At 44.1% G+C, this 27738-nt stretch overlaps 2 protein-coding genes across 3 annotated transcripts in view; one reads left to right on the top strand and one right to left on the bottom strand.

Moving 5' to 3' along the window:
- The window catches only part of scap (SREBF chaperone), a 51049-nt gene extending 43554 nt beyond the window's left edge, over positions 1–7495 (top strand). For both annotated transcript variants that reach the window (XM_080425436.1, XM_080425437.1), the window contains exons 17-23: positions 317–863; positions 1140–1225; positions 1387–1469; positions 1849–2015; positions 2587–2667; positions 4087–4293; positions 4729–7495. In XM_080425436.1, the coding sequence (XP_080281562.1) occupies positions 317–863; positions 1140–1225; positions 1387–1469; positions 1849–2015; positions 2587–2667; positions 4087–4293; positions 4729–4974 (1417 nt within the window). In that variant the 3' untranslated portion in view covers positions 4975–7495. The remainder of the gene's footprint in view (positions 1–316; positions 864–1139; positions 1226–1386; positions 1470–1848; positions 2016–2586; positions 2668–4086; positions 4294–4728) is intronic.
- The window catches only part of ptpn23a (protein tyrosine phosphatase, non-receptor type 23, a), a 164720-nt gene extending 137239 nt beyond the window's left edge, over positions 1–27481 (bottom strand). The window contains exons 1-24 of the mRNA XM_080425435.1: positions 27243–27481; positions 24532–24606; positions 22859–22986; positions 22366–22442; positions 22010–22059; positions 21771–21902; positions 21301–21381; positions 20770–20901; positions 20534–20581; positions 20379–20435; positions 20213–20271; positions 20025–20104; positions 19292–19406; positions 19008–19073; positions 18549–18694; positions 18077–18385; positions 17509–17663; positions 16768–17099; positions 13809–16338; positions 13395–13579; positions 13143–13247; positions 12820–12958; positions 12114–12227; positions 7522–11463 (exon numbers count right to left, since the gene is read on the bottom strand). Of these exons, the coding sequence (XP_080281561.1) occupies positions 10852–11463; positions 12114–12227; positions 12820–12958; positions 13143–13247; positions 13395–13579; positions 13809–16338; positions 16768–17099; positions 17509–17663; positions 18077–18385; positions 18549–18694; positions 19008–19073; positions 19292–19406; positions 20025–20104; positions 20213–20271; positions 20379–20435; positions 20534–20581; positions 20770–20901; positions 21301–21381; positions 21771–21902; positions 22010–22059; positions 22366–22442; positions 22859–22986; positions 24532–24606; positions 27243–27326 (5811 nt within the window). The 5' untranslated portion in view covers positions 27327–27481 and the 3' untranslated portion in view covers positions 7522–10851. The remainder of the gene's footprint in view (positions 1–7521; positions 11464–12113; positions 12228–12819; positions 12959–13142; positions 13248–13394; positions 13580–13808; positions 16339–16767; positions 17100–17508; positions 17664–18076; positions 18386–18548; positions 18695–19007; positions 19074–19291; positions 19407–20024; positions 20105–20212; positions 20272–20378; positions 20436–20533; positions 20582–20769; positions 20902–21300; positions 21382–21770; positions 21903–22009; positions 22060–22365; positions 22443–22858; positions 22987–24531; positions 24607–27242) is intronic.
- Positions 27482–27738: the final 257 nt, after the last annotated feature.

Here is a 27738-nt window from a genome sequence, read left to right as displayed (position 1 = left end):
TGGGCAAGTCACTTAACCCCTAATTGATTGGCGTTTACAGTAGACCACGGAACAAGGTTATGAGTGACAGCCTGTCAACCGGTGTCATTGTTTGTGTCTGCTGTCGAGGTGAAAGAAAACACAGTATAGTTCGGCATGTCTGATAACTATGAATATCAAATGTCTAAATATTGAATCAAGCAACTTAAAAACAGTGTGGGGTCAGAGTGTACACAAAAGCACGAGTGACCCCAGAAGTATTTTGAAGTGAAATACCCTTTTAAGATCTGACTGCATTCGATAGTGAGTTCCGTTGCTCTGTTTGTCTCATTGTCAGCCTGCGGCGGTGCAGCAGCGGTGGCTGCTGGGACCACCGGGATGGCTGGGACGGCATGAGTGGTGTCGTCGACCTGGAGAGCCCTGATGGCCGTGAGCCCTCCATCTCTGGTGACGGCCTGTCAGAGGATGAGGGCTACCCTCTAAGGCGGCGCGCCGCGCCTCCCCGGCCCACTCTCTTCAACGACCAGCCCGACCTCACGCCCCTCATAGACACAAACTTCACCTCCCAGCCCCCCTCCCACCTCCACCCCGCCACCCCGCCCAGGGAAGGCTTTGACTTTGGTGGTTTGGTGGAGCGAGCCTACATGGAGCACGAGCCCCCCTCGCCCTCCGCCTATCCCTCTCCCTCCTCTGTCTCGTCTTCCCCACCGATGGGAGCTCCGCTCCAAAGGAGACGCAGCTTGGGTGACGCCCCGGCACCGCAGTGCCAGGAGAGGGCCTCTGCAGCGGGGACGCATGCAACGCCGGACTGGGACAGCTCTGTCTGGGCCTTGGAGCTGAGGGGGAACCTGATAGCAGCTGGGAGAAGCAGTGGCAAGCTGGAGGTGGGTAGAGATACGTATTTGATGATGGCATACAGACTAAAACCTAATGTTTTAGTCAGGAAGCCAATAGGAACTGGCTTTCCACTATTAACAAGACTTTCATTTCGTTTCATTGGTCTGCCATCAATCAGGATTATAGAATAGTATATCTGAGCAGTGGCATGCTGCTTATCAAGTGACTGGAAAACTAATTTAACCGTTTATCAAACAGCACTCCACAGTCCACTTGTGAACCTCCTGTTGTATCAGAATGTTAAATGTACGTTGTTTGTACAGCTCTGGGATGCAGTAGAAGGGTCATTGCGTTGCAGTAATGAAGACGGAAATTCGGGGATCACTGCTCTGGCTTTCCTCAACAATAGGTAAGCTAAAACGGTACCAGCACACACGCACACACACAACACAGAAACAGTAAACAACAGTAGTAAGTTCAAGTCCTCCCACTTTTATTCAAGATTGAAATATGATCTGTAATGCCATGGCCATGTGTTATATGAGAATACTTATGTTTTCTCCTCTCCAGAATTGTAGCAGCTCGACTGAATGGGTCCCTAGATTTCTTCACCGTTGAGATGAACAAGCCTCCAGGTCTGCTGCAGTACAGAGGTGAGACTTAATAAAGATGTCTTTTACTTAACCCAATGCAGTCATTTATTGTTCTGTGAAAATATTTATCTAATGGACGATAATCATATCCTCGACTGGAACTGCTACCTTTTTGTATTTCAAAAATAGAACGTCCCAACATTTTAGCATTATTGCTAAACACTCACCCAAGTGTATGACTTCATGATTACCACCGACTGTTTATGAGACTTGGTTTGGTGTGTTTAATGGCTGAAATCTAAATTAGTGTTACATTTTAATCCCGTTGTTACAGCTTGATATCAGGTCAACACTGTAGTTCTAAACTAATTCCTTCTCCAGTATTTGTCTTTGTTTGTCATCACGTGTCATTTTGTGACTACTTTTCCACTTGCGCCAGGACCCCCCAGCCGTGTCAGCATGCCCCCCTCCCCCTGCTATAGCAACGAGGATATGATCAGCTGCCAGCTGACACGCTCAGTGCAGTGCGCCCACCAGAAGCCAATCACAGTGCTGCGTGCTGCAGCGGGCAGGGTGGTCACTGGCAGCCAGGACCACACAGTCAGGGTGAGAATACCAATTTAACCACATTAAGACTATCCCTATTTTGGGCAAAGCTTCCAAAATGTGCAATTTTTATTTTCTTATTTAAGAAATTTGCCAATCTACAGTATAAGCTCACAAAGCATCACGGGCCGATTTGTTGTGATCGGCTATTTTTGCTCTTTGTTGTATGACAAAGTATACAGGGCTTAAGTTATTAAAATAAATGTTTTTTGGAGAAAAGAGGAAAAAAAAACTAATTTCACATAAAATCATGTTGCAATGTATATGTTCCTGTTGCCTTTGTCTTTGCCTGAATTACGATACATATGATGATGGTATATGTTGTACCTCTACTGTAATTTTCCTTACTGCAAAAGTATGCATAAGGTGAGTTGTTGGTACCCATGATTTCCTCGGTTTAAATGTATTTATAGGCCCGGGATGCCACACAGCAACAAACAATTGTTTATGGGGCTCCTAAAAAAAATTGTCTTAAAGAAAGACAATCAGCCTCTTGGTAGAATGTATTAATTTTTTCATTAATACATTTTCCGTCATGTACTTTACATTACTGTACTTGTGTGTATGTCAGGTGTATCGGCTGGAGGACTCGTGCTGTCTCTTCACTCTACAGGGCCATTCTGGAGGAATAACGGCAATCTACATAGACCAGGTCAGTATTAGACTCAATCTGCGTGTGAAATAATAACAATAATAAAATAAACATTATTTGACAGTATAGTGCTTTACATAAAACTGAAGACAAAATAAACACAATGATGTGTACAATACAACATGCAGTGAGAAATAAAAGGGAATCTATGTTAAGGCCTTTTGTTAAAGGTAAGTTCTAAGAAGGGATTTAAAAAAACACTAGCCTGAGTTCCTCGGGCAAAAACAAGGTCACCCTTTGTTATCATCCTTGACTGAGGAACGTAAAATCAATCCTAAAACAAACAGGCAACCATTGTAGAGAAGTTAAAATGGGACTACTGCTCTACCGTCACTGTCGGGCAGAAAGCTCTTATGTCTTTTCGTAAATTAATGCCCTACTTGATCATCACACAAAAGCATCAAAAGTAGCAGATCTACAAGCTCAAAACGTGCTGCTTTGCGCTGCGTTTTGAGCTTGTAGATCTGCTATTTTTGAATTTGAAGCCTGGAAAGTAACAGTTTTGGACATAATGAGGTTTCCACCCGACGGAGATGCTATGTTCTGTTCTCCTGGTTTAGTTAAAGTCAGCAGTGTGCTGTACTTAAGACACCGTTACAGTAGTCAAAAAATAAAGGCATGTATGATGCCTATTTGGTGTGTTTTAAAAGTACATATTCCTGAAATGATAAAAAACTGATCTGACATTGTTGGATAAAAAAACTGATCTGACATTGTTGGATAAATGACCATGTGAAAACTGAATTTGAGAATAAAAGTGATCTGGGTCAACTATGATTTTTTACATTACATTTTTTTTTGTCAGAGTTCAACTGAATGAAATGATTTGACATCCAGTCTTTGATATGTGCAAGACATAACTAAATGAGACAGGTTTGTAGGGTTGTTAGGCTTCTCTGGAAGATATAATTGTCTATCGTCTGGATTAAAATGGAAGCAAATGTCATGCCTACATACAGTATAATGTCCCCAAGGAATAGAATTTGACCCAAATGTAGTCAAGATTGATGTTAACCACTGCAACAAAGTCCCAAATACGCCAAAAATACAGGATTGATTGATTATTATCTTTGTACCTACAGTATATTGTATTGATGTTGCACAGTCTTGCGGAACATGAAACGCATGCTAACATGTTTGTGCTAACACAGGCATGCTTTAACCACTTAAACTTTATATAGTTCTTTGTACGTCAAAGAGCGAAAATAAATGATCTAAAGCTCACAAGCTTGGCACAGATGTGCCATTTCTTTCCCCTTTTTTGGGGTAAATCTTTAGAAATTTGTGAAAATGTTTGCCTAGAACGACATCCCCAAAATAGGGATGCCAGGATTGAAGTGGTTAACTGAGAACCTCGACTGATTTAGCCAGGGGTTGCCAGTGTGCCTGTTTACTGAATGTGTGTCCCTTGGCTCCCAGACTATGGTACTGGCCAGTGGTGGGCAGGATGGGGCCATCTGTCTGTGGGACGTGCTGACAGGCAGCAGGGTCAGCCATGTCTATGGTCATCGTGGCGATGTCACATCGCTGGTCTGCACCACCTCGTGTGTCATCAGCTCCGGACTGGACGACCTTATCTGTATCTGGGACCGCAGTACTGGCATCAAACTGTATTCCATACAACAGGTACTGATATGTGTGTGTGTGAGTCTGTATGTCTGTGCATCTATATGCCAAGCTGTCTCATTAGTATTTATTTTTATACTGAAAACGACACAAATACAGAATTTAGAATGTCTACATCCCTCTTACAGGAGAACAATCTTCAATGGCACAGAGAAAATGAGAATTTAGATCTTTAGGGGTAAACATCTGGTTCATGCATGCATAAATCCAGACATCCAGTATGTGTTTTCCCCTCATAGCCATGCTTGCAGTGTTGGAGTACTGAAAAATACCACAAGACATTCCCTTAACGACCCCTGAAACAATTATCAACTGTATTCAAATGTGAAGCCACACTACAGATTTGAACTACTTGTAATTGTACTGTCGCAGCAGCAGCGGCATCAGAAGAGAAATGCTGCTTTCCATCTTCACTTCTCCTTCTCCCTCTGATAGGAGGTGGGCTGCGGAGCCAGCCTGGGTGTGATCTCAGAGAGTCTCCTGGTGACGGGCGGCCAGGGCTGCGTCTCCTTCTGGGACCTGAACTATGGAGACCTCATACAGACGGTATACCTGGGCCAAAGCAGTGACGGCCAGGGCGTCCGGCAGCTCGTGGTGCTCGACAATGCAGCCATTGTCTGCGACTTCGGCAGCGAGCTCAGCCTGGTCTACGTGCCCTCTGTGCTGGAGAAACTGGACTGAGGAGAACGGTAACGGTCTGAGTGATGTCAGACAAGTGGCACGTTGACGATGTAAGCACTGACAGTCCTGAACAACGATGTGCGTTGACAAAATGTTTGTCTCCAATCTGTTCCATTTCCAGCACCCTGCTACTCCACAGTTAGACGATAAAAAAAAAGAAAAAAAAGGACTCATTGTTCGGCTTGTCACAACTGTTAGGCCTTTTTCTTCAGTGGGCGTACAAGGATCTTTTTCTATAGCGATTTAAAATGTAAAAAGTGCAAGCCTGGATGTAATGACATACAGAGAAGAGGAGAGTGATAAATCTGCTGTGGAATAGCGGGATCTCAGATACCTGAAAATGACCCTTCACATTCACATGAAGGGTTATGTTTGTTCAGGAGAGCTGGATGGTACATATTCCCCAAGAGGATGACGTCCAATGACTACCAGTTTGTGCTTCTTTTGTTCATTTATTTTTTTTATTTTTAATGTTGTGGCTCCGCCCTCTATGCTGCTGATATGGGTTGGGCTTGATGATGACCCACCCACCTGGAAAGGAGGATTTAACTCCTTTTTATTATTATTCCCTGCTGCCTGGTTAGCTTGTCAGCATAGCACAGCCATGGCAGGCTTTAGGTAGGGGTCTATGGCCCGGCTAAGCTAAGCGGTTACGTACGTACGTGTGTGTGTGTGTGTGTGTGTGTGTTTGATTTTGAGTGCGTTTTGGTCAGAGTGGATGCATCTAGGAATATCCCTAGGTCTGTTGACAGTGAAATACTGCTGAGAACAAAAATCAATGACAGAGACTGAATGAAATGTTTGTGTGTTTGCATGTGTGCGTGATGGTGGATGAACTGGATATGATTACTGTAACAAAATAAACCTCCAGAGGAGGCTGTTTTTATATGTTTAAATCTATTATTTATTAGCGATACATTTTTGAATAACAATTTATTAATTGCTAATCCCAGTTCTTACATGAGAATGATGTGGAGAAGATGTCATAAAGGTAATATTATATTAAAAGAGAGAAGATGGTTAGTTATGACATGGAATTAATATTTGTGACATTGAACTGAGAACTTTGAGGTGTTTTTGTATGAGAGTTGGGCTTGTAGGGATGAACTTCCCCTCTTTCTCCCAGTCCTTGGCTCTTTGGGGGTTACTGATGCCACAAGTGAGGACACGGCCTTTGTCAGGCTATATCCATTTTCAGAATTTCATTCCTGCTTGAATTTTTACATTGCTGTACACAGGCACTCGTTAAAGGAGCACTTCACCCCTTTGGTTCTCATTGATGCTATAAGATAGCACCGTTTCTGTCTACTCACTCTGCGTCTCAGAGGTGGGCTGGGGACAGTTCAGAAACCTGCCTACCAATTACGTCATCAGCTAATGGAAACTACAGCTAAAACTAGCTGTAGAACCTTTTTTTTCTCCTTTTTTTTAAACTTTTTATGTCGATGGCAAGCAGGTTCCTGAGCATTAGCGAGGACCAGTTACTGTAAGCTATATGAAGATAAGTTTGAAAATGGGCGAAGTGCTTCTTTAAGTTTACATTGGCTACATTATTGTTCTTTTCAACTGTGCCCAAGAGATTTTTACATCACTGGATACCCTACCTTACTCAAACGACATTGGTTTATGTATATGATGGTCATAAAAACATTTTGATATCTCAGTAAATGTTGTATCCTTACACAAATGTAGTTGATCTCAGAGTTCAATGTTATTTGGTTTGTCTTTCGGTTTGTCTTTCGATCTCCATAGTCCATACTTTATTTTTTACAGTATTTCATGAGTATACAGATTAGTAGGTCACTGGCCCTAAGAAGCATCAAAATCATTACATCACCCTCTACCCATTTGAGACACTTGTAGTCACTGGAGACATTTGCCACATCCTGTAATAACAACCACCAGATTGGTTCCCCTTCTTTTCGCAAACGAGGAACTAAGCATGGAACACATTTACTGTTTGGAGGAAAAACTGACAGACAGAAATGTTCCTCAGAAGGAACCATTGCAGTTTGGCTAATAGAATATTGAGGATTGATCTCCAGAACGACTTGTGCACTTTTCGCTGGGCGTAGTAATGGAATTGTAATGTTTTGTACTCTCCACCAATGTGGGAAATTACATCCTACTGAATGCTCTACCAGCCACTTTGGCTCTCATTGGCTACAAAGATGGCTACTGGTGGATGCACCAGTTGTGGTGGTTAGTGGACAGAATGTTGCCATGCTCTCTTGAGTGTATCCAGTACCTCAGCTTTGCACCATCAACCTTTCTTCTACACACCCATTGACAGAATGCACCATTGTGGGTACAAGATTTACTCATTTAATACATAAACAGTGAATGTATTTTGTTGGGTTCATTCAACTCACCACAAAAAAAAAAAAATATTGTACATACTGTACCATGTACAGTATGTATGTACGTGTGTGTGTGTGTGTGTGTGTATGTACTGTGTGTGTGCGTGTGCGTGTAAATATATATATATATATACAGTGTGTGTATGTATGTATATATATATATATATATGTATATATATACATACACACACACACATACATGCATACACACAGCGTATATAATAGCACGCTGGGTGTGGTGTGTGTGTGTGTGTGTGTATATATACTGTATACAGCCCTGCTGTAGCCTTTAACTGTGTCGGAACACTAATTAATGCACTACTTGGCCACAAAAGGAAATAGACAGGTACAGATGGATAGGTTGGAGGTAGGTAGGAGGCATGTGAAATACAGGCTTGTGGCAGCTAAACACGCACACTGCAGACATGTCAAACGCAAACGGGTGTACAGCTGTGATTCTTCTGTTGCATCCATGTCATTCCATTATATAAAAAAAAGGTTTTAAAATGTCTTCTAAGAAATATTTGATCATTTTTCCTTTTTCTTTTTTTTGGGGGGGGGGGGGGTGTATTTGAATTCTAGTGTATGAGAGGATGCACCATGAATAAAATGACAAACATTTATGGACAAGGCTGTAAACCCCCTGTCATTTTAACAGTTCTAATTTATTCTCTCTTCTTTTTTTAAATACCTAAAGAAATGTAGTGTTTTTCTTATTTTATTTACTAGATTTCTGACTTATTTTCTGGGAATGTGAATTTGATTTCTTTGTGGAGGGAGTGTTGCCCTGGGAATAGTTGGTGATTCTATATTGAATCTTGGCCTCTAATAAGGAATTTTATAATATACTGTATCACTTCACCATGTTAACATGCAAGATTACATGTCATATCAAGACAGTTACTGTATGCCCAAATGTTCTGAACATCTGTGACAAATCTTTGACCCCAACATTAATGCCTAATTTCAAACCCAGGTTTACGTCTGTTTCGCTGTCATTTGTCCCGCTGAATCTCTAGTCTAGACTATATCAATATAGACTGCACACACAGGAACAGAAACATTTGTTTTAAACTTTGTGGTCCAACTATTGTCATGCTCAGGGGTATCGTATTAAAATCTAGGTAGAATCCATTTATAGGCAATTAGGAATGTTGTATGCCCTAAAAAATAGTGTGAAGTATATAAACCTGCTTATCAATATGTCAGTAAGACATTTTTATCCCAATCAACTGAAGATTATGCACAAATAAACATGACTCAAATCCCACTCCAGTAACTCCTTAAATTTTATTGTGGTTGAAAAAGTTCATTTCTAAATATAGAAATTAAAAGTAATATGTTAGAAAGTACTTTCTGTACTAAGTATGTGTTATCTTACTTTTGTGTTATTTTCCTAAATCACTCTTAAAGCACAAAGAGGCGAGGCATATTAAATGTAACGGGTACCATATGCATTTTAGCTGCCTAAATTTCAAGGTTGTGATAAATCACAAACAACTCAGCTGCAGCACCCCCTACTGGCGCAAGCAGGTCTGTCAACCTGTGTGAAGCCTACATAATGCAGATTTCATATTCTAATTGCATGGCAGCCATATTGACATAATCAGTTGTCATGTTTCTGTCTTCACAAGTCTTACCAATGATACTGTATCCATTCAGTTCAAACAGTAATAACCCTGCTATTGTGCATGTTGGCTCACTGTCAATATGGCTAGGTCCACCATTTATCAGCATTAAGTTAAGCTAATCCCTATCGCCGTCTCTGAAATAAATAAATACATCAGTTCCAGTTTAACTTTATTTTGGGAATGTTTTAAACTTTATTGAAAACTATATTACAAAAGCCTGAAAACTAAGGCAAATACAGTAGTAACAAATCATGATAAAGGACGTAAGGAAGCATATTTACATTTGAGAAATGGCGTGACAATTTGCACCCAGGTATAGTGTACATGTATATAGTGTATGCCAACCCAAAAGCCAGAGTTATACTTAGTTAATAGTTATACACAGCAGTGATAGCACGACACATTGTAAGCTTGTAGATAGCTAGCCATTTTCAATGTGTGACATTGAAAAAAAGATATCAGGCATAACAGTGCGTGAAATGTATTATTTGCAATTATAATGCATAGTAGATGACTGTGCAGGGCAGGCTGTTTACACCATGCTGTCCATTAACATTTAAAGTCTACAGTTGTGGGCAAACTTAGACAAAGCTATCATAACATAGACAAACCTTTTACTATGCATTTCAAGGGCGTGTTGACATTAAGTCCATTCTAGTTTGAAGGCAGGAAAAAAGTGATTACATCTCATTTATGCATGAGGCCCCAGAGCTGTGCCACGAAGAGATTAAAACAAGATGTTCTGTTCCTCTGAATGCAGGGTGCTACATATCCCTTATGTTCCACCAGAGGGCAGAGGTGTTGCTGTGGAGGTTCCCCAAGTGACATTTTTTAATTTGCAGACCTGCTATGTCTCCCCCTTCCACTCACCCCCTCCTTTATCAGTTAGCTACAATGTAGGCAGGCTGTGCTGGAGGTCACTAATTTTCTGTACTATTTTTAGAGAGGAGAGGAGCAAAACTTTATACTAATTTCCAAATAAAGACGCTTTGATACCTTGGACTCTGTCTACTTGGTTTATTATAGATTTCTGTGATGTTTAATAATGCGTACACCTGAGTGGAAGTCGGAAAAACGGCGACCAAGAAAGACAGTTACAATAGTCTAATTTTATTTATATTTACAGTGTTACAAGGGGGGGAAAATCGACATTTTAAGACGTGCTGATTTGTATTCTGCTCTGTTACCATAGCAATAACTAGTCCATGTAATGCAGAATGACTAGGCCATACGTAATGAAGAGGGGAGGGGGCGTGTTCCTCTCATAGCTCTGCCCAAGTCTTCAAACTCCTCCCACCGCTGGCGCTTTGCATCACCTTAGTGCAATCATGTCTTCCAGTCATTAAAAATCCTCAGGACAGCTCAAACTAGCACCATGCTCAGGTGCAGCCATCGCTGACATGACTAGCTGTGAGAGGGCAGAGGAGATGGGAGTAGTGCATGCTGGGATTGTGATGCTGTAGTGGCCAGACCTGGGGTAGGAGTGCATAATGGCGCCATCCACCCAGACAGAGAGAAAGCAGCAAGAAGAGACAGATTGACAGAACGGGTACACAGTGATTTGGTCCCAGACGCTCAGGCCACTAATGATGGAAGAAGGGAGGGAGGGAGGATGAACGTAAATGTCAAGGAGTGTGCCCCATAAGCAGCAGAAATACACGCAGCTCCAACCCTTAACCTCCGCCACTAGGCAAGTCTCAGTGTTCATCCTCACTGGACTTTTTGTGGCCAACTTTTCCATTCCGCCCGGATTCGTGCTTTTCAAGTTCCTTACCATGAAATCACGTGCTAATGGCCTAGCGCTGATAGCTAAGGGCTGGCTTTATGCTGGGCAATAAAGTGAGAGAGGAAAGAAATGAGAAATGTTAGCTAACTGTGGGTGTGTCTCAGCTCTTGTTGAGGCTCCAGAGGGCGTCCAGGGTGCTGAGGGGGTCGTCTCCTCCGTCCTCCTGGGGACCCTGTAGGCCCTGGCCTTCAGCCGGATGTAGGAAGCTATGCTTTGTCACCCGCCTCCCCCTGCCCCCTCCCTCCATGGAGAAGGCCTCGGGTGTGAGGGAGGCCAGCAGCTCCAGGGAAGAAGGAACTGAGGCGGAGGAGGGAGGAGGTGCGTTGACACTGGACAATGCCTCTGGGATATGGTGGTGGTTGGTTGCAGGGGGCGATGGCGGGGAGGCCTCATCCATGCCATTGGGTGGTGGGGAGTGAACTTTCACTGGGGAACTCAAGGGAGAGGAAAGTGGTGGGCTGGAGGAGGAGGGGGGGAGCTGGGGTTCTGTGGGCGACGAGAGGTCCTGGGCTGGCTGGACGTCTCCCATCATGGACGGGTCAGGTATGGTGGGGACGGCCTGTTCCTCCAGGCCACAAGGAGCGCCGTCCATGGCAAGATCTGTGGCACTAGGGGGCCGGATGCTAAGCTTATCAATGGTGGCTTGGATGGAGCTGATGGGCATGTCGCCTCCGAGAACAATGTCCTGCTGTGACTCCTGTCTGGAGTAAGGCTGGAAGGGAAACGTTAAAGAAGAAAAGTCAGGACTACCAAAGTAAGAAATTAATTGATGTACTGTATGACTGCAGTCACTGGTGTCAGAGATGCTGAGGACTGAACATCTGATATCTGATACATCTAATACTTTAATTTGGAAATCCAGCAAATATGAAGTGCACCGCAAAATGGCCTCTAAATGACACTACGGTGGAGAGCACTACTGCTTATTATAAATGTACCTCATCCTACCAGACCCTGTAGATATCCTTTATGAGAACCAGGCATGCACAAAATAGACAAATACATTTAGACCACAGTACAGCCGGGAGCAGGTGAAAGTAGAAACCAAAAAAGGACAGTGTCAGTTACTCAAAAAGGTCTTTCAGAAACAAGTTAATACACTAATCTCTGAAGACAGATTCACAGCAGCAAAAACAAAATATATTACTTTTTCCCCCTTTTCTTTTACCGAATGGGTTCCCAGATTGGTACACAACAAATGAATACAGGCAAAACAAAACATCTTATGACTAAAATGATAAATGGACATGTAATCATATACAGACTGGATCTTGTTTCCTTCCAAAGACGTGATGCATCCAGTGATAATGGAATGTGACTGGTAGTAAGACAATACATGCATTCAGTTAAATGCAATCTAACCTTTGTGGCTGCAGAGGGAGCGGTCTTGCAGCAGGGGGTGGTAGTGATTCCGTGGCGCTGGAGGACCTGCTCTGCATGCTTCAGAACGGTCTCGTAGCAGAACTTTAGGTGGAGCTAGACACAGAAACACACAGGAGCATGTCAACTTAAACAGCCAATTAAATCACAAAGATTATAATAATGGATTGCACTAAATATGACAAGAAACAGTGATTGGTCACATCCCCCAACAATTCTAGTAGGATGCTGGACCCATAGGTAACCAAAATAAGTCTACACACTATAGTTCCCTTTTGCAGTTTTTGCTTTATTTTCCAGACTCTGAAGAGCACATCTGCTTGAAACATTACTTCTGCCTTAGAAGTCTGCAAATGGGTACAGTGTGCAGACTTTTCGTCTGTTCTTCATTTTGGTTGCCTATGGGTTTAACCAGCTCAGCGACCTTGTGGTTAGAGTGTCTGCCCTGAGGCTGAGAGGTCGGGGGTCAATCCCCCGGCCGAGTCAAATCAAAGACTATTAAAATGGGGAAATGCTTGGCACTCAGCATCAATGATTGGATTGGGGTAAGTCCCTGCGACATACTAGCGTCATGTCCTGTACTTATGCATCATGGCTGGGGGATGTACTTCCCCCAGCTTTTTAACCCCAAACACACACAAACTTGGTATAAAGTAACATTATGATTCTGTATGTGTGTGTGCCTGACCTTTTCTTGCAGCATGTTCTTCCTTTGCTGTCTCATCTTCTTTACCAGTAGAGGCAGGTCTGGTATTCCATTCCCAGCCTCCAGCTCCTGCAGGGCTGCATACAGCAAACAGAAGGCCCCGGTTCGTCCCACACCCGAGCTGAGACAGACATAAAATAAATATATAAACATATTTTTTAAATAATATTACTCGACATTCTGTGATTATTTAAAAAGGGCATCTTTATTTCCAAACTAGAAACTAGATAATCATAATAATAATGTCAACAATGTAGGGCTACTTATCTAACACAGATTCACAAGATAATATTTGAGCCACTGACCTGCAGTGCACCACAACAGGGTTGTGCAAGGGCCTCTGGTGGAGGTAGTGACCATGGACCTCCTGAATGAACTTTAGCAGGTTGCTTTTACTGTTAGGCAGACCCCTGGTCATGGATGGAGAAAAGAAAAATGACGTAGCTCATCAGAAAGTGCAGGGTCATCTGAAAGATGGCCCCCTATAGCTAAAAGACACTCAGGTTTTGTAGAAAGGCAAGCACCCACAGACATAATACTTTGTTGGTTTGACTCACAGCTCAGGCCAGGAGGTAAACTGGAGGTGGATGACAGTGCGTTTCAGGCTCTGGTCACGATACTGGAGGCTGATCATGCGCTCCACGTGGGTGGGTGCGGTCTTCTGCGTAGTCAGGGTGAGTGTGATCGGTCCTTGAGAGAGCTGCTGGCCGCGCTCTGTCGGGAAGTAGCGCGGAACCTTTCCCTGGAAGGAGAGAAAGAGAGGAAAGAAATTCATTTCCCAGCCTTGAAAAATAAAATAAAATGATTCTTGATTTGCCATTCGCTAAAATAAAAACTTTTCTCTTACTGTTAACATTTTGAGTAGATGACAGGTAATTCTAATACAAGGAAAAATACTCTTGAGTGCAGACATGCTCCCTGAGACGGTTTAGTTCAATCTTGTAGTTTACATAGAAATCCTTTAATTATACCTTCACCAGTTCCTGTTCTGACACCAGCATGACCACCAGTGACACCTTCTGTTCGTACACCATCAGCCAGAAGTCTGCTGCCGTGCCAGTGAGAGGAGCCTGTGTAGCGATGAGTCGAGGGCAATAAGGCGACAACTCCTCCACATAGCTGGCGTTGATGTAGTCATCTTTGCCCGAGTGAAGCACCACACGGTTGATGTCATAGGGCATGATATCTTGGTGACGGTTTTTCATGGTGTAGCAGCGGGCGATGGCGATGGACAGCTGCCGGGCGTCTTTCTCCTGCTGGTCCTGGAGCTCCTTCCAACGGGCATCAAGCACCGACAGGCCTCCCTCATTTTCAGAGGGGTGCTCCAGGGATTCTACCCGGGCCTGGTAACGTTCTAGTTCATCGTGGAGGCGGGCAACACGCTCGGGGCCTTGGTAGGGGTCACCTTGGATCAATAAGACACCCTGAGCACTCTTCTTGCGACGCTCCCCATCCTGAGGGTCGGCTTTGATGGGCTGGAGGACGTCGGTCGGGGCCTTGGCACCGCCGGGCTGGCTCTCGGGACTAGAAGAGAGGAGGTCATCTGTACTGGAGTTCTGGCGCAGGAATAGGGAGGTGGAAGGAGAGGAAGCAGAGGGAGAGGCAAGGGGAGGTGGAGCTGCACCTCCTGGGGTGGGAGCTGGAGAGGGTCTCTGCTGAGAGGTCAGCCCCAAAGAGGCGGGGGCAGGAGAGGGAGAAGGGGAGGGTGAGGGAGGGATATTGTTAGGCGGTTGGGCAACTGGGGGACCTCCCGGTGAGGGCTGGATCATGTGCTGTGCAGGAGGGACCTGTGGACCGTGTGCACCCATGGCGGTGGGTTGCTGGGGTGCACCTGGAGGACCGCTAGCCCCTGGTGCGGCAGGGTACATGGTGGAGGCTGGGGGCTGCTGTGGATGGGTCATGGGAAGGGGAGCCTGAGGTTGTGGTGGGGCCACAAGCTGAGGGGCTAGTGGCTGTTGAGGAATCATAGGAGGTCCCCCTGGGTAGCACATTGCTGCCGAGTGCGGAAGCTGAGCCTGGGGTTGACAAGGCATTTGCATGGGCTGCTGGGGCATGTGTGGTAAGGGGGGTTGTCCAGGGTGGGGGTGATGTTGTTGTGGCATGGAGTTGGGGGGCATTTGACATGGCATGGCACCCCTGTGCATGTGTCCCTGAGGTCCAGGGCCAATAGGAGGCATTTGTGGATGCAGGACAGGGGGCACAGACTGACTAGATGGGGGCATGTAATTCTGTGAGACTGGGGGCAACGCCTGACTTGTGGGCGTCATTGGCTGTCTGGGACCAGATGGCATTTGCATCTGCTGATGTGGGTGCAGGGGCATTTGCTGGGCATTAGGGTGCACTGGCATTTGCTGCTGTTGCGGCAACATGTGTTGGTGAGGATGCCCAGGAGGCAACTGTTGACTCGGATGGTGCATGTACGGTTGAGATACAGGTGGCATAACCTGAGAAGCGGGGGGCATTTGAGGGTGGACACTGTGGGGAGGCACCTGGCCCTGAGGTGGCCTTGGCATGGAGCCTGGCATCATGTGGGGATGCTGCTGAGGGAGGTAGCCCTGTGGTGGCTGATAGCCTTGGGGTATTTGAGTCTGTGGCTGGTAACCATGTTGAGGATGTGGCTGAGGTTGACCAGGGAATGTTTGCTGATACTGGGGAGGCATACCTGGTCTCTGTTGTGGAGGCATGTAACAGGGTGGGTATCCCTGTTGGGCCTGGACAGGGGGACGAGGAGCATGCATAGCCCTCGGTGCAGCATGGTATCCCTGTGGGTGCTGTTGTCCTGTGGGATGGGGGTACTGTTGCTGAAGTTGGGGTGGAGGAACTTGGCCAGGGCCTTGCATGGGCACCCCTGGCTGCGGCATGAATTGGGGGTAGGCTGCCATCGGTGGTGGTACGGCGTAGCCGGTGGAGGCTGCGGGTGGCACAGGATGACGAGGGGTTGGAGCGTAGCTGGGGATAGGGGCCTGGATGCTATCTACGGTAGTGGTGGAGGGTCGGACAGGAGCAGGGGCCACGGTTCCGTGTTGGGGGGCTTGAGAAGGAGGTGCCTCATATCCCGAAACTGGTGCCTGGAATGGTATTTGGGGAGGCCCCTGAGGGGGCATCTGGTGGGGCATCTGAGGGATGGGTGCATGTGGGAGGGGCCCAGAAGTAGGAAACTGAGCCATACGTGCCAGGAGCTCTGGCGGAGGCAAATTGACAGGAAACCGATGGCCATGGACACCGGCCCCTGGTGCACCAGGCCAGGGAAGAGATGTGCTGGGGGGTAGGTAGGCCTCCGGGCCAGGTAGACGAGCACCGGCGGCGGAGAGGGAAGGGAGGTCAGGGGGGAGGCTGCGGAGCTCCTCAGGAAGGTCTCCCCCCAGTGCCAGGATGGCTGCGCTGAGCTGTGCCAGCTCTGGGTCATCCAGGCTGGAGCAGGCCGAGTCAGCGTCCGAGCCCTTGGACTGCAGGGAGGGCTTGGCTGCGGTGGGCCGTGGCGGAGGCTTTTTTTGTGCATCCCTGAGCAGGGGAAACAAACAAACAGATGTTGACAGAGTCTTGTAAGGACATGGCCATCCTGTCAGATATCGGTAGAAAGTTACTATGTGTGCAGTGCAGACAATGCTGCACTATAAAGGCTGGCTGCTTTGTGTGCAGGTGGTGACAGACCACGCCTCATTTGGCCAAATGGAAATAGCGATCTTAATAAATGCTATACTTCTCCAATAACAACATAAGTTCTTCAGAAGAAGAGTCGGGTTTGCTTATTTTTTTTTACATGCATAGATTTTCAACAACGACCAAACTCTAAAGTTTCACTTTAGAGATTTCTGGGTCTGATGGCCAAAGGTGTTTCAGTTTCATGACACCATGCTAGATGGCTTGGCCTACACTACAACTACACAATAAGAATATTTCTATCCAGATTTACCTTCTCCTCTTCCTCACCTGTCCAGGATGGCCTTCCGTTCCTCCGTCCTGGTTTGAAAGAGCGTTTTGGCTTTCTCCAACAGGCGCGAGGCCTTGGCCTCTAGGTCTTCATAGAACTCCTTCCCTTCCTGCGACTTCTTCATCAGGTCTTCGTAGGCTTCATAGGAGGCCACCAGATTCTGGACGGTGGTGTTCCACTGCTGCTCCGTCTGACACAGACCTTTGCGGACGGAAGCGTACTGGACATTAGCCTCGGTCAGGGCCTTCAGGATGTTCTCCTGGGCCGCCATGTTCTGGTCGATGTACACCTTCACCTGCTCATACTTCTTCAGCTGCTCCTCAAACACACGCTGAGAAAAGACCAATTCAGACACCATGTAAGTCTTTTGCATAACAATGTGCACATTTAAAAGATTATTCCACTAAAAATAGAAGTCACTCTGTCAGCCACTGAAAGTTTAGATTATAAGTGGGTAGAAATTAGGCAGACAATTTGAAATATAGCATGTGATGATTGATAACTGCTGGAGTGTATTGAACATCAAATAATGAAAAGGTCTGAGTGTGTAAGAGTATGTTAGGGTGGAAGTTTGCACCCTAGGGATAATATTTTTACTCCTGCTAGAAATTCTCTGGAATATCATGCGTTATATTTCAATCAATTAATCAATCAAAACATTTTAAGGACACATGGTCTCCTGTGTCCTTAAATGCCTGATGCAAATTTTGAATGTTTCAGGCATTCTTTCAGCATTATACCTTCATGTCAGCTCGTTCGGTGGTGACCAGTGCAGAAGTGATGTCATCCTGCTGGATGAGATCACGGAGCTGTTTCTCCAGTGAACCCCTCTGATCTCTCATCTCCTGCACCTTCCCCAGGATTCGCTTCATGCTCTGGAGTCCTGCTACTTCCTCTGCAAGCAGACAGGAGCACACACACGCACTGAATTTACAAACTTGTACAGCAACAGAATCCAATACAGCAGTGGTTCTCAAACGTTTTAATTTCAAGGACGCCCGTAACTCTGAGAGTACACAAAAAGGAACCAAATGGACCCGTAAGCCTGTAAGGGCTCTATTTGGAACCCCCTCAAGGAACCCTGAGGCTCACTGGACCCCACACTGGGGAGTAAGGGTTACGACTGCAATACAGAATTAGCATTTCTGTTAGGCTGAAGAAACAGCTAAATGTATGTGCCCGTTGAAGATGTATGGTGGTGATATCCCCCCTCAGCAATGAAAGTATGCTTTCAATGTCAAACGTACATACCCCCTAACAAAGCCTATAACTCCCACAAACAGCATTCAAACATTAACAAACCCACACCTTCAGTGAGTTGTGGCCTGGGGAGGGCATCTCTCAGGCTATCCAGTGGTCCTCCAAGCAGACGCAGGTTGCTGATGTGAAGGTTCATGGCACGGTGGAGCTCCGTATTGGTGAAGCTGGCCTTCTCGTGAGCCTCCATGTACTTCTCCAGGTCTCTGCGGATCTCAGCCAGAGCTTGGGCCTGTGCTGGCGGGTGCACCTCTGTCACCGAGGCGTCCTGGAGGGCTCGCACGCCAGCCTCATCTTCCTCCAGCACGTCCTGGATCTCCTTCAAGGAGGCTTCCACGTCGGTGAAGACGCCCGAGAGGACTGTCGAGGACAAATGGTTATTTAGTTAATGCTCATACTTCAGAAACTTTGGACTTTATTGACTTTATTGTCCATCACATGTGACAGAGATTCATCTTTGACATGACTCCGAGAACATCAAGCGTGTGTGAGCATGTGTATTAGTGATCTTCCTGCCACTGACCTTGCATGGACTGGATCAGACTTTTGGCGGTATCTGGCCGGACACTGAGGGCAGCACACTTCTCCATCAGAACAGTAGGTATGTGGCTGTACATGTCCAGGTTGTCCACCGACTCTGGCTCCAGGCCCAGTGAGTCCATAAATTGCCTGCCGGAGGAGAAATTACCACTTAGATACCGCATAAATAACAATCAAACAAACATTGCTTAGTATTTTTTGCTCAACGCTATCTTTACTAAACAAACCAAAGGAGTCTGTATAGGGATAAATAAATACAATGCATTGAAAGCAGTATCAGTTTGAAAAATAATGAAATAAAAATAAATGCATAGGTAATTTCTTTAAGAGCGATCTAAGCGGAAAATGAGTTTGTAGCGACTTTGTTTTTGATACGTGTCACACAATGATTGTAACTGTCAAACTCAAATGTGCATCATCTATACACTCTGAATGTACTTACTCTAGAGTCTCATTCTTGCCATCTATCTTGGCCATGATGTCACGTAGCAGCTTCGCCTTCTCCTCACTGAAAACAGACATGTAGCCATCATCATCAGGACCATGGCTTCAATCTTCATTTACCCAGGTTAACACTCATCAACAAAATAATGTTAATGGTGTAGCTACTCATTCACATCCACCAACCAGATTGTTTATGCAATTCTAGGGGGTTGAACCAACAGTATTCTGGTCAAAAGCCACTACAACAGACACATAAACTTGGCATCCATCACTGGCACATACCTGTAAAGAGAGGAGGCCTCGTGGGCTGCCATGGGCACTAGCTTGGCAAACAGGTCAGGTCCTGTGACACTGGGATCAGTAGGGTTGACTGGAAGGGCCTTCACCAGGGGGGCACCTAAATGGGCATGCCATAGAATAGTTATATTTTCAAAGTTGTTGCCTAACAGAGAGTGACAGATATATGACAGAAGGTAGCACATTGAGTTTGTGCAAACAAGTGCCAAAACATCAGACTCAGAGGTCAATTCAACATATGATTTACTGTCATAAAAACCATCCAACACATCTGGATGGTCCTAGTCTCTCAAGACAGAGTTGATTGCTCACACAATTTTCAAATTCTTCCACTTAACAGTCTGTACATCGCTAGTGCTGAAAATGCACAGAAAATTAAGCAGATGTCACGCCTCCCCTCACTTCCTATCAGACAACCAAATTAGACAAAGCCTATGTAGCTTGCTGCTTAGCAAAAATGGAAATAAGAAATTTCAAGATATTTGAATTACCCATCAGATATGCCATCAACATGATTTGCTAACTCTATAATGCAGGTCTGGTTATAGTTAGAGGCTGTGCATGTATCCTTTGATATGCAAAATCTGCCCTATTCGAACTTGATGATCAAGTCAGAACAGTTGCTTGATGATCAAGTCAGAACAGTTGCTCGATGATCAAGTCACAACAGTTGCTCGATGACAGTCAGAGCTGGTCCTTATATTATAGTCACATTTACCTTTAACCGAGGCCAGTGTCTCCAAAGTAGGAACTGTCTCGTGATAGATGAAGTCATTGTCTTTCTTAGCTGAATTGAACCTGTGGATTCAAGAAAGAAGAAAACAAGGGAGCATATTTAATAGAAGGCAATGGCCACGTCACATTATCATCGCAGTTACGTGAGAACAGCAAGAACAGATTGCTTACTTTCCCCCAATAACATCCATGGAGAATTTCAAGGCCTCTTGCACACTGTCAGGCTGACCCTGATTATGAAAACCAGGAGAGAAGAGAGGTCAGGTCATAACAGAACATCTAATTGACACTACACATACTTTACTGGATGAGGACTATAGGTAACTCCTAACTTTACCTTAGCCAGTTTGATGGCTTCACTGAGTTTGTCCAAAGAGCTTTGCAGGTAGGCCAGCTGTGGGACAGAGCAAATCCAAAGAGTGAGCAGTTGGATGTAGATCGGCACAGTGTGTGTGAAAGAATGAACAAATTAATGAATACACTTGGTCATACCCGCTCTCCATACTTCTGCTGTTCCTCAGCTTGTTTCCCCATGTGGAGCTATGGGAAGAAAAATGTAGATACAAATTAAAATCCTGACTGTTTAACTGTGAAAGTGTAAAATAAAATGGAACCCAAGGGCAGCAGTGTACAGAGTGAGAGAAATCATGAGAGTGGGTGACTCAAAATTCAAAGGCCAACTTCTAGGTATATGCCACAGACAATAGAGATGCATGCATGTGACTCACATGGGCAATAGAAGCAAAATAATAGATCTTCATCTGGACCAGTTTCTTCCAATCCTTCTGGATCTTCCCCAGCATGGAGGCGGTCTCAGAGTTCTCCAGAGCCCTGCAGGCCTCCTTATAGTAATCCACCACCTGCACACATCAGAACCCACAGTGCCACCACTATGACTATCGTCTGAAGAGTGTTTTAGACACAGGGACCAGTGTAATTGAACATGCACCACTTTCATTTCTTAACAAAAATACTTTCATTTCTTAACAAAAATACATTTTACTAAAAGGCAAGGAGGGACCAGAACAGGTCTCTAATACAGACAATAGCAATGTATAACTTTTCATCTTAAAATCTTACACTTTAACAAGAAAGTATCTTTTATAATAAAAAGACAATGAAGAGTTATTCAGAAATATAAATATATTTTTATCAAATATATATTTTCTGATGAATGTAGGATCCATCCTGGTATTATGGATAGTGAAGGTAAAGTTTTTAAATACAAGATGATAAAAAAGAAAGAAAGAAAGGTTTACCTGAGCACTGATGCGTGCCACCAGGAAGCTCTTCCTGTTGTCCAACATGGACTTCTCTAGGAGACACTCCTGGGCCTGACCCTGGGGAAGAGACACAGTGATGAGAGACTTGTGCGTGCGTGCGTGCGTGCGTGCGTGCGTGCGTGCGAGAGAGAGAGACATGGAAATTGAGAGAGAAAGATGAGTGAGTATACTGGATGAATGAGAGGCGAGGGGGCAGGTAGGTAATGTTGGTGCATAAAATCTGTCAGGCATAGCTACAAGTGGGCGTGTTCCTGTGAAAATGTCACGTTGGTACTATTCTTTTTTCCACTAGAGATGCATATAGAATCAGGTCTATTCACATGAGGAACGCAGTGCGACCCCACGGATCCGAGCGGGTATGCAGGCGTAGTGTCACTTCCAGTGTGAAACGCCCATATATGGTACACCAATATTTGTGTACGTGCATGCACGCATGTGTTGTTTACCAGCATGAGATTGATGTTGAGGTTAAGGATCTGGTGACTCATGTCGACACTGAAGTTGTGGCTGAAGTGGTCTCTTAGGTAGGAGAAAGCCCCAGCCGAGCACTGGAAATGTGTGCAGGAAACCTTCATCCCCTGCAGAGAGAAAAATCAATAAAGTATATATTGTGTGTGCGCACAGTCCGCAGCCTCCGCACACACCGACATGTTCAAGATGCTAAAGAGACAAGGAGTGTTCTTACCTCCTCAGACACCCTATTATCCATGGCTCCCAACATGGAATGCAGGGCACCTAACAAATAAGGGGCAATACAAAAATCGCAGTTGAGACTAGTTTATACTTCGTAGCATACTGACTGTTTCTGAACAAAGATCACATACGTATGTTCAAGTGAAAAAAATGTCAGAGTACTGATGTATGTGTACAAGTCCACTGTGGACCACTATACAAATAAAACACCATACAAAATAGGTTATTTATTTTATGCACTGTTTTTTAATTTTATTTACCAATATGACAACTGGTTTAGCCTCTGCAGGACTCCCACACAACAGTAACAACTAACCAACTACATTTCAAAAACATGTCTTAACTCACCTAGGTTGTACAGGATACAGGCTTGTTCATAGCTGATGTCATCATGGGTGACTGTCTTTCCAGAGAAAATCTCTGTCCTGGGCAAACACAATGACAAAGATAATAACAGACCATCAGACAGAGTTTGTACAGTATGTATGTGTAGCACATGTGGATGCGGATGCAAATTCTGTGAGCACTAATATCACATGATATGTTATAACCTAGATATGATCTTGAGTACGTGTATATTTCGTGGACAAATGAAGAGTATCATTTATTTTCAAAATAACACATGCATGTTAGATTCCTTAAGCATAGTTGGGTAGAGAAAGTAAAACTTGACATGGACTATTACCCATTGTCCTCTCCTGAGAAAATGGAGGTATTGTAACTAACAATCTGTTACAATATACCGTATATAGTAACATCTCTACACTCTCAGAGTTAAATTGACACTGAGCAATTTACAGTGTATAGGTATACGCGTTTCTGTACGTGCGTACGTCCTTACCATGAAATGGGCACAGCAGCCTCCTGGCCTGGTCCCAGAGGCACGCGGCTCTGGAGGTAATGCAGTTGTCCAAAGTACTTCCTCAGCGTGCTGCATCCCTCAAAATCCCTGGTCACATTCACCGCACTCTGGCAGAGACACACAGTTACAAACACAGTGTTTCATTGTACCCATTCAGCAGCTGTGCACCAGTCCAACAAGAAAATCAACACCACATTTATAGCACTGCAAATGGGTACTAAAGCTACAGCTGGAACCAGAACCAGAACCAGAACAGATAAAAGAGCAAAACAAGAATATAACTACATAAACATTACAGTGAAAACAATGCAAAAATGACACAGTGGATAACGATACCTATGTGTTGGTGTGATCACTGGCAAGCAAACATAGGCAGATTCACTGTCTATATACTGTACGGTACAGTCTCTTTAGTTACACCCACCGTCATATTGGCTGGCTGACTTAAAAATAAATTTAGCAGATTTTTACCCTGAATGTTAACACTTCCCCAATGGATTCTGTTTCCTCAACTCACTGTAAATGCACTAGAAAAAACTCCAGTGCCGATTTTCATGCTGAACAATAACATTTTGGTTCAAAATCTCCAACGTCACCCCTTAAAACATTTGTTACAATTTTGTTCTGGAACACAACTTTAAGAATATAGATCAACAATACATCAGATGAAACATAATACTATCCTGTGGCCAATTAACATCTAATATACTTTAACCACCAAATAATTTGTACATTTGAATTACACATATATGAGAGTGATTAGGTGTATAATCCTTGACTTGCATTCATATACAGATGGAAAAAGCAGTGGCAAAAACATTTACCAACAAACCCATCTAATGCATCAATCCCTCATACTAGACTGAGCACCTACAGTATTTAGAAATCTGGTTTGGTAGTTAAAGAGAAGGGGGTGGGTGAGATGTATGTACATTAATTGGGTTCTGGTTGACATCTCCCATCACAGATATTTTTGTTGACTTACCCTTGACATTTTTTGTTTAATGCTGACAATTTATCTGTAACTACATAACGTTCTCAGTGGACAGAGTGAAGAGAGTACATGGGAATATTCCCTTGTTCCCAATCCAGCCTAGACTGGGTTTCAATCAGAGACGCAGCCGAGCTAAATAAACTGTACAGGGATCAGAGGACAACGGCTTGTTTGGAAGGGTGAGTTGATTTTGAGTTCAGTTAACCACTGAACAACCTAGGCTATATACTCCATTGACCAGGGTCCTTCAGGGGTCTATAATTGGCTCATTTTTCCCAATCTAATCTACACCAAATCTCTTTGCCAAAAATAGACAATCTACAAGCTCACAGCTTGTAGATCTGCTATTTTAATAGGGATGCAAGGGTTCAGGTGGTTAAGAAAGCCTAACCAAGGCGATGCCCTGACATTAGCAAGTATCAGATAGCAGGAGCCAATTCACTTAGGACACTAAAGAGAAATTGTTATGAGATGCTCTAACACAGAAATATGCAATTATTACTTTAAATTCCTAGACCTCGATCACCAACATTGTAACAATAGTGAGAAAGGACTGCAAAGATCAGCAGCACCACAGCAGTCTATAACAGATGTAATACTCCTATGTCAATACACTGATCTACTGATTTATTATGAATTATAGATTCATGACAACTACCTGTCTTAACGTTTCCATTTTTTTCAGCTGCTCATTGTAGTTGTCTGGATTCTCCCCATAGTTCTTTAGAATAAACTGTGAGGAGAGAAAATGGAAGGAAATAACAGGTGAATGGAAAACATTTCAGAGTTGAACATGTTTATACATCTTGGCCTTCAGCAGGCCTTGGAACTATCCCATCATGCCTTGCAAAGACTTTGACTGTCCCAAGGAGCTGAGCTGGTGATTGTGTCACTCAGCAGCAACAGTCATAAGCATGCTCCTTACTGGAGCATGACTTGCTGGCAAAGACAGAAAGACACTCAGTGGTCATTCCCTCTCCCTCTCTTTTTCTCACACAGACACAATAAGCATACTCAAGGACTTCACATTGCACAGATACATACACTATAATAGACATTCCAGTTGAGTAGCTCTGTGTACACTTTAACACCGGGGAACGCATCTGTGTCATTTTAGATTTTTTTTTTTTTTATAGCTATAACCATTATTTTATACTTTGGGCTATTCAAATACGAGCTTGTAGATCTGCTATTAAAAAAAGAAAAAAATCTAGAACATTTTTAACTCAAATCTTTGCTTCTGGGGGATTCTACCAATGTTTTCTAAATCCTAATTCTTTTTTATTTATTTTTTTTACTTATGTTGCTATAATATCAGTGGTTCTCAAACTTTTTTCATGTCAAGGACCCCCAAAATGATATGTATTTGTCCGCAGACCCCCCCCCCCCCTCTCAAAATATTTCGTTCCAGGGACCCCCACCAGAAGCAAAGATTTTAGCTAAAAATGTATATATATATATATTCAAAGATTTGCACACATTTTCACAATTTATTTTCAAAAACAGTAGATCTACAAGCTCATAGCGCGGCACTCTGAGCTTGTATATCTGCTGTTTTTGTATAGCCCAAAGAAATCGTAAAATGACACACAGATGCGTTCCCGGTCTTAACTTAATGGGTTAACAACCTAGTAGTCTCATGTCTTGTGGAGATGTATGTTAGGCTGCTACACAAACACGGGACAGGCATTCCGCTCTTTAGACTACCATACCACACAGTCACAATGACACTATTGGACCCACACTAGCTGTACTTTACTATATACAGTGTGTGTGTGTGTGTGTGTGTGTGTGTGTGTGTACTGTCTACACTGAATAATTCACTCCGTTTCTCTTCAGTGAATGTATACACGGCTGCAATATCTCATGATAAATGATACTGGACTGGATTTCATCACCCTTCCTCATCTACCCAACTACCGTTAACCACCTCTAGGCTAGTGGTGGATGAAAAACCAAGAGGGCAAAGGTCTTTTATTTATAATATGCAAGAGAAAGAGGGCTCATAAAACTGATCATATAAACACATCTAGGGTGTGTGAGTGTGATTCCTACTAGACTAGGAGGTTGTTAACAACAACCCTGCGCTGGTCAGGTGCATTTGACAGTGACATGACATCACTGACTGGTCCTGGTGTAGCCATGGTTCACATGACGCTTGTATACAAGCGTCATGGTGCCCTGTCCCCCTGGTCTAAAGTTTTGTTCGATTTTTTCAGATTGCCATCGCTCACATAAACATAAACGTTCAGATTTCAAATATAAAGTGCTTACCACCGAGCCACGGATGTTACAAGGCGATGTGGACCGCGATGAGTACCCGTATCTCCCGTATTGTTCAATAAAAAGCATTTTAATCCCATCGCCGTCCATTTTCTCCAAATTGTCTCCTATACTTTCAACCATGCGACACTAATGGTTGGGAGGTGTATTGCACTCTGATACATTACAAAACAAAAAAAAACAAAAAAAGAAAATGGCCGGCGATGGGATTAAAATGCTTTTTATTGAACAATACGGGAGATACGGGTACTCATCGCGGTCCGCATCGCCTTGTAACATCCGTGGCTCGGTGGTAAGCACTTTATATTTGAAATCTGAACGTATATGTTTATGTGAGAGATGGCAATGTGAAAAAATCGAACACAACTTTAGACCAGGGGGACTCGGCACCATGACTGTCATGGTATGACAGTCATGTTTCAGGGCTAGTCCTGGTGTTGTTATTGTTAGTAGATGATCTATCACTACTTGAAAACCGTTAGGCTCGCTAAGCTAATTCAGTGGTTCTCAACCTCAGAGACGTTTGAGCTGTCAGATATCTCTAACCACCTGAGATATTGGTATAGAATTCAGGGGTCTTCAACAGGGGGTCCGGGACCCCTAGGGGTTCCTCAGAGTTTCTACAGGGGGTCCGCCAAATCTTTGTGTGGTGGGGAACATTAACCTAAAATAGCAGATCTACAAGCTCACAACGCCTTGCGCTGCGAGGCTTTGTGAACTTGTAGATCTGCTATTTTTCGGAGAGTCGGTGGAGAGGGGAAAAGAGCAGACCAAGTACAGAGCAGACGGTCAAGTTGACTAAATATTGAGGGTTTAAAGGTTAACTATCTGAAGATGCACATTAATATGAATCCAGCTATCTATGAAATCTATGAAAAAGTTTAATCAGCAACACAATTTTATAAAAGAATATGTAGTGGGGGTCCCTGTTCCTTCATCTCTGTCTCAGCTAGGGGGCCTGAAAAACGTTGACGAGCCCTGGTATAGATGTTTACAAGCTCAAGATCGTAACCATGTTCTCCTTAATCCTTGTCTTCCATCACGTCAGTCCTGTTGCTCCTTCCTTCCCCACCCAGCCCAGCTCACCTGCCTGACGGACGGGCTGAACTGGAACTCCCCGGCCTCTTTCAGATCCAGCCAGATCATCGGCATTCGGGGGACCGCCTCCATCGCGGCCACAAGGCTGATCGACACACGGTTCTTTACTCCTTTCGATCTTAATAATCACGTCGATACTTGTATGGTGGATGTTGTTTTCCCCAAAAAATCTCCAAACAACTGTGTCATGTCCCCGTTTACACTTGGACAGGAAGCCAAGATCGGAGGTGACGTATCCCACTGTTGGGACGCACCGACTTGTGGGATATGTAGTTCCTGATGTTTCTACCTACTCTGGTCCTCTCTTTGCGAGCACATTTATGAACCATAATGACAATGTTATGCATGCATTGCAGTGTTAATTTTGACAGCAAATTTTTCATTTAGTTAAGTCATAATAAATATTTAAATAAATAATAATAAATACAAATTTATTTAGTTGTAGTCATATTTTAGTCATTTGAAACGTTTTAGTTTTAGTCTA

The sequence above is a fragment of the Gymnoscopelus braueri genome, assembly GCF_963280865.1.
Source record: "Gymnoscopelus braueri genome assembly, chromosome: 4".
NCBI lineage: Eukaryota > Metazoa > Chordata > Actinopteri > Myctophiformes > Myctophidae > Gymnoscopelus > Gymnoscopelus braueri.
This window is presented reverse-complemented; position numbering and strand designations above follow the sequence as displayed.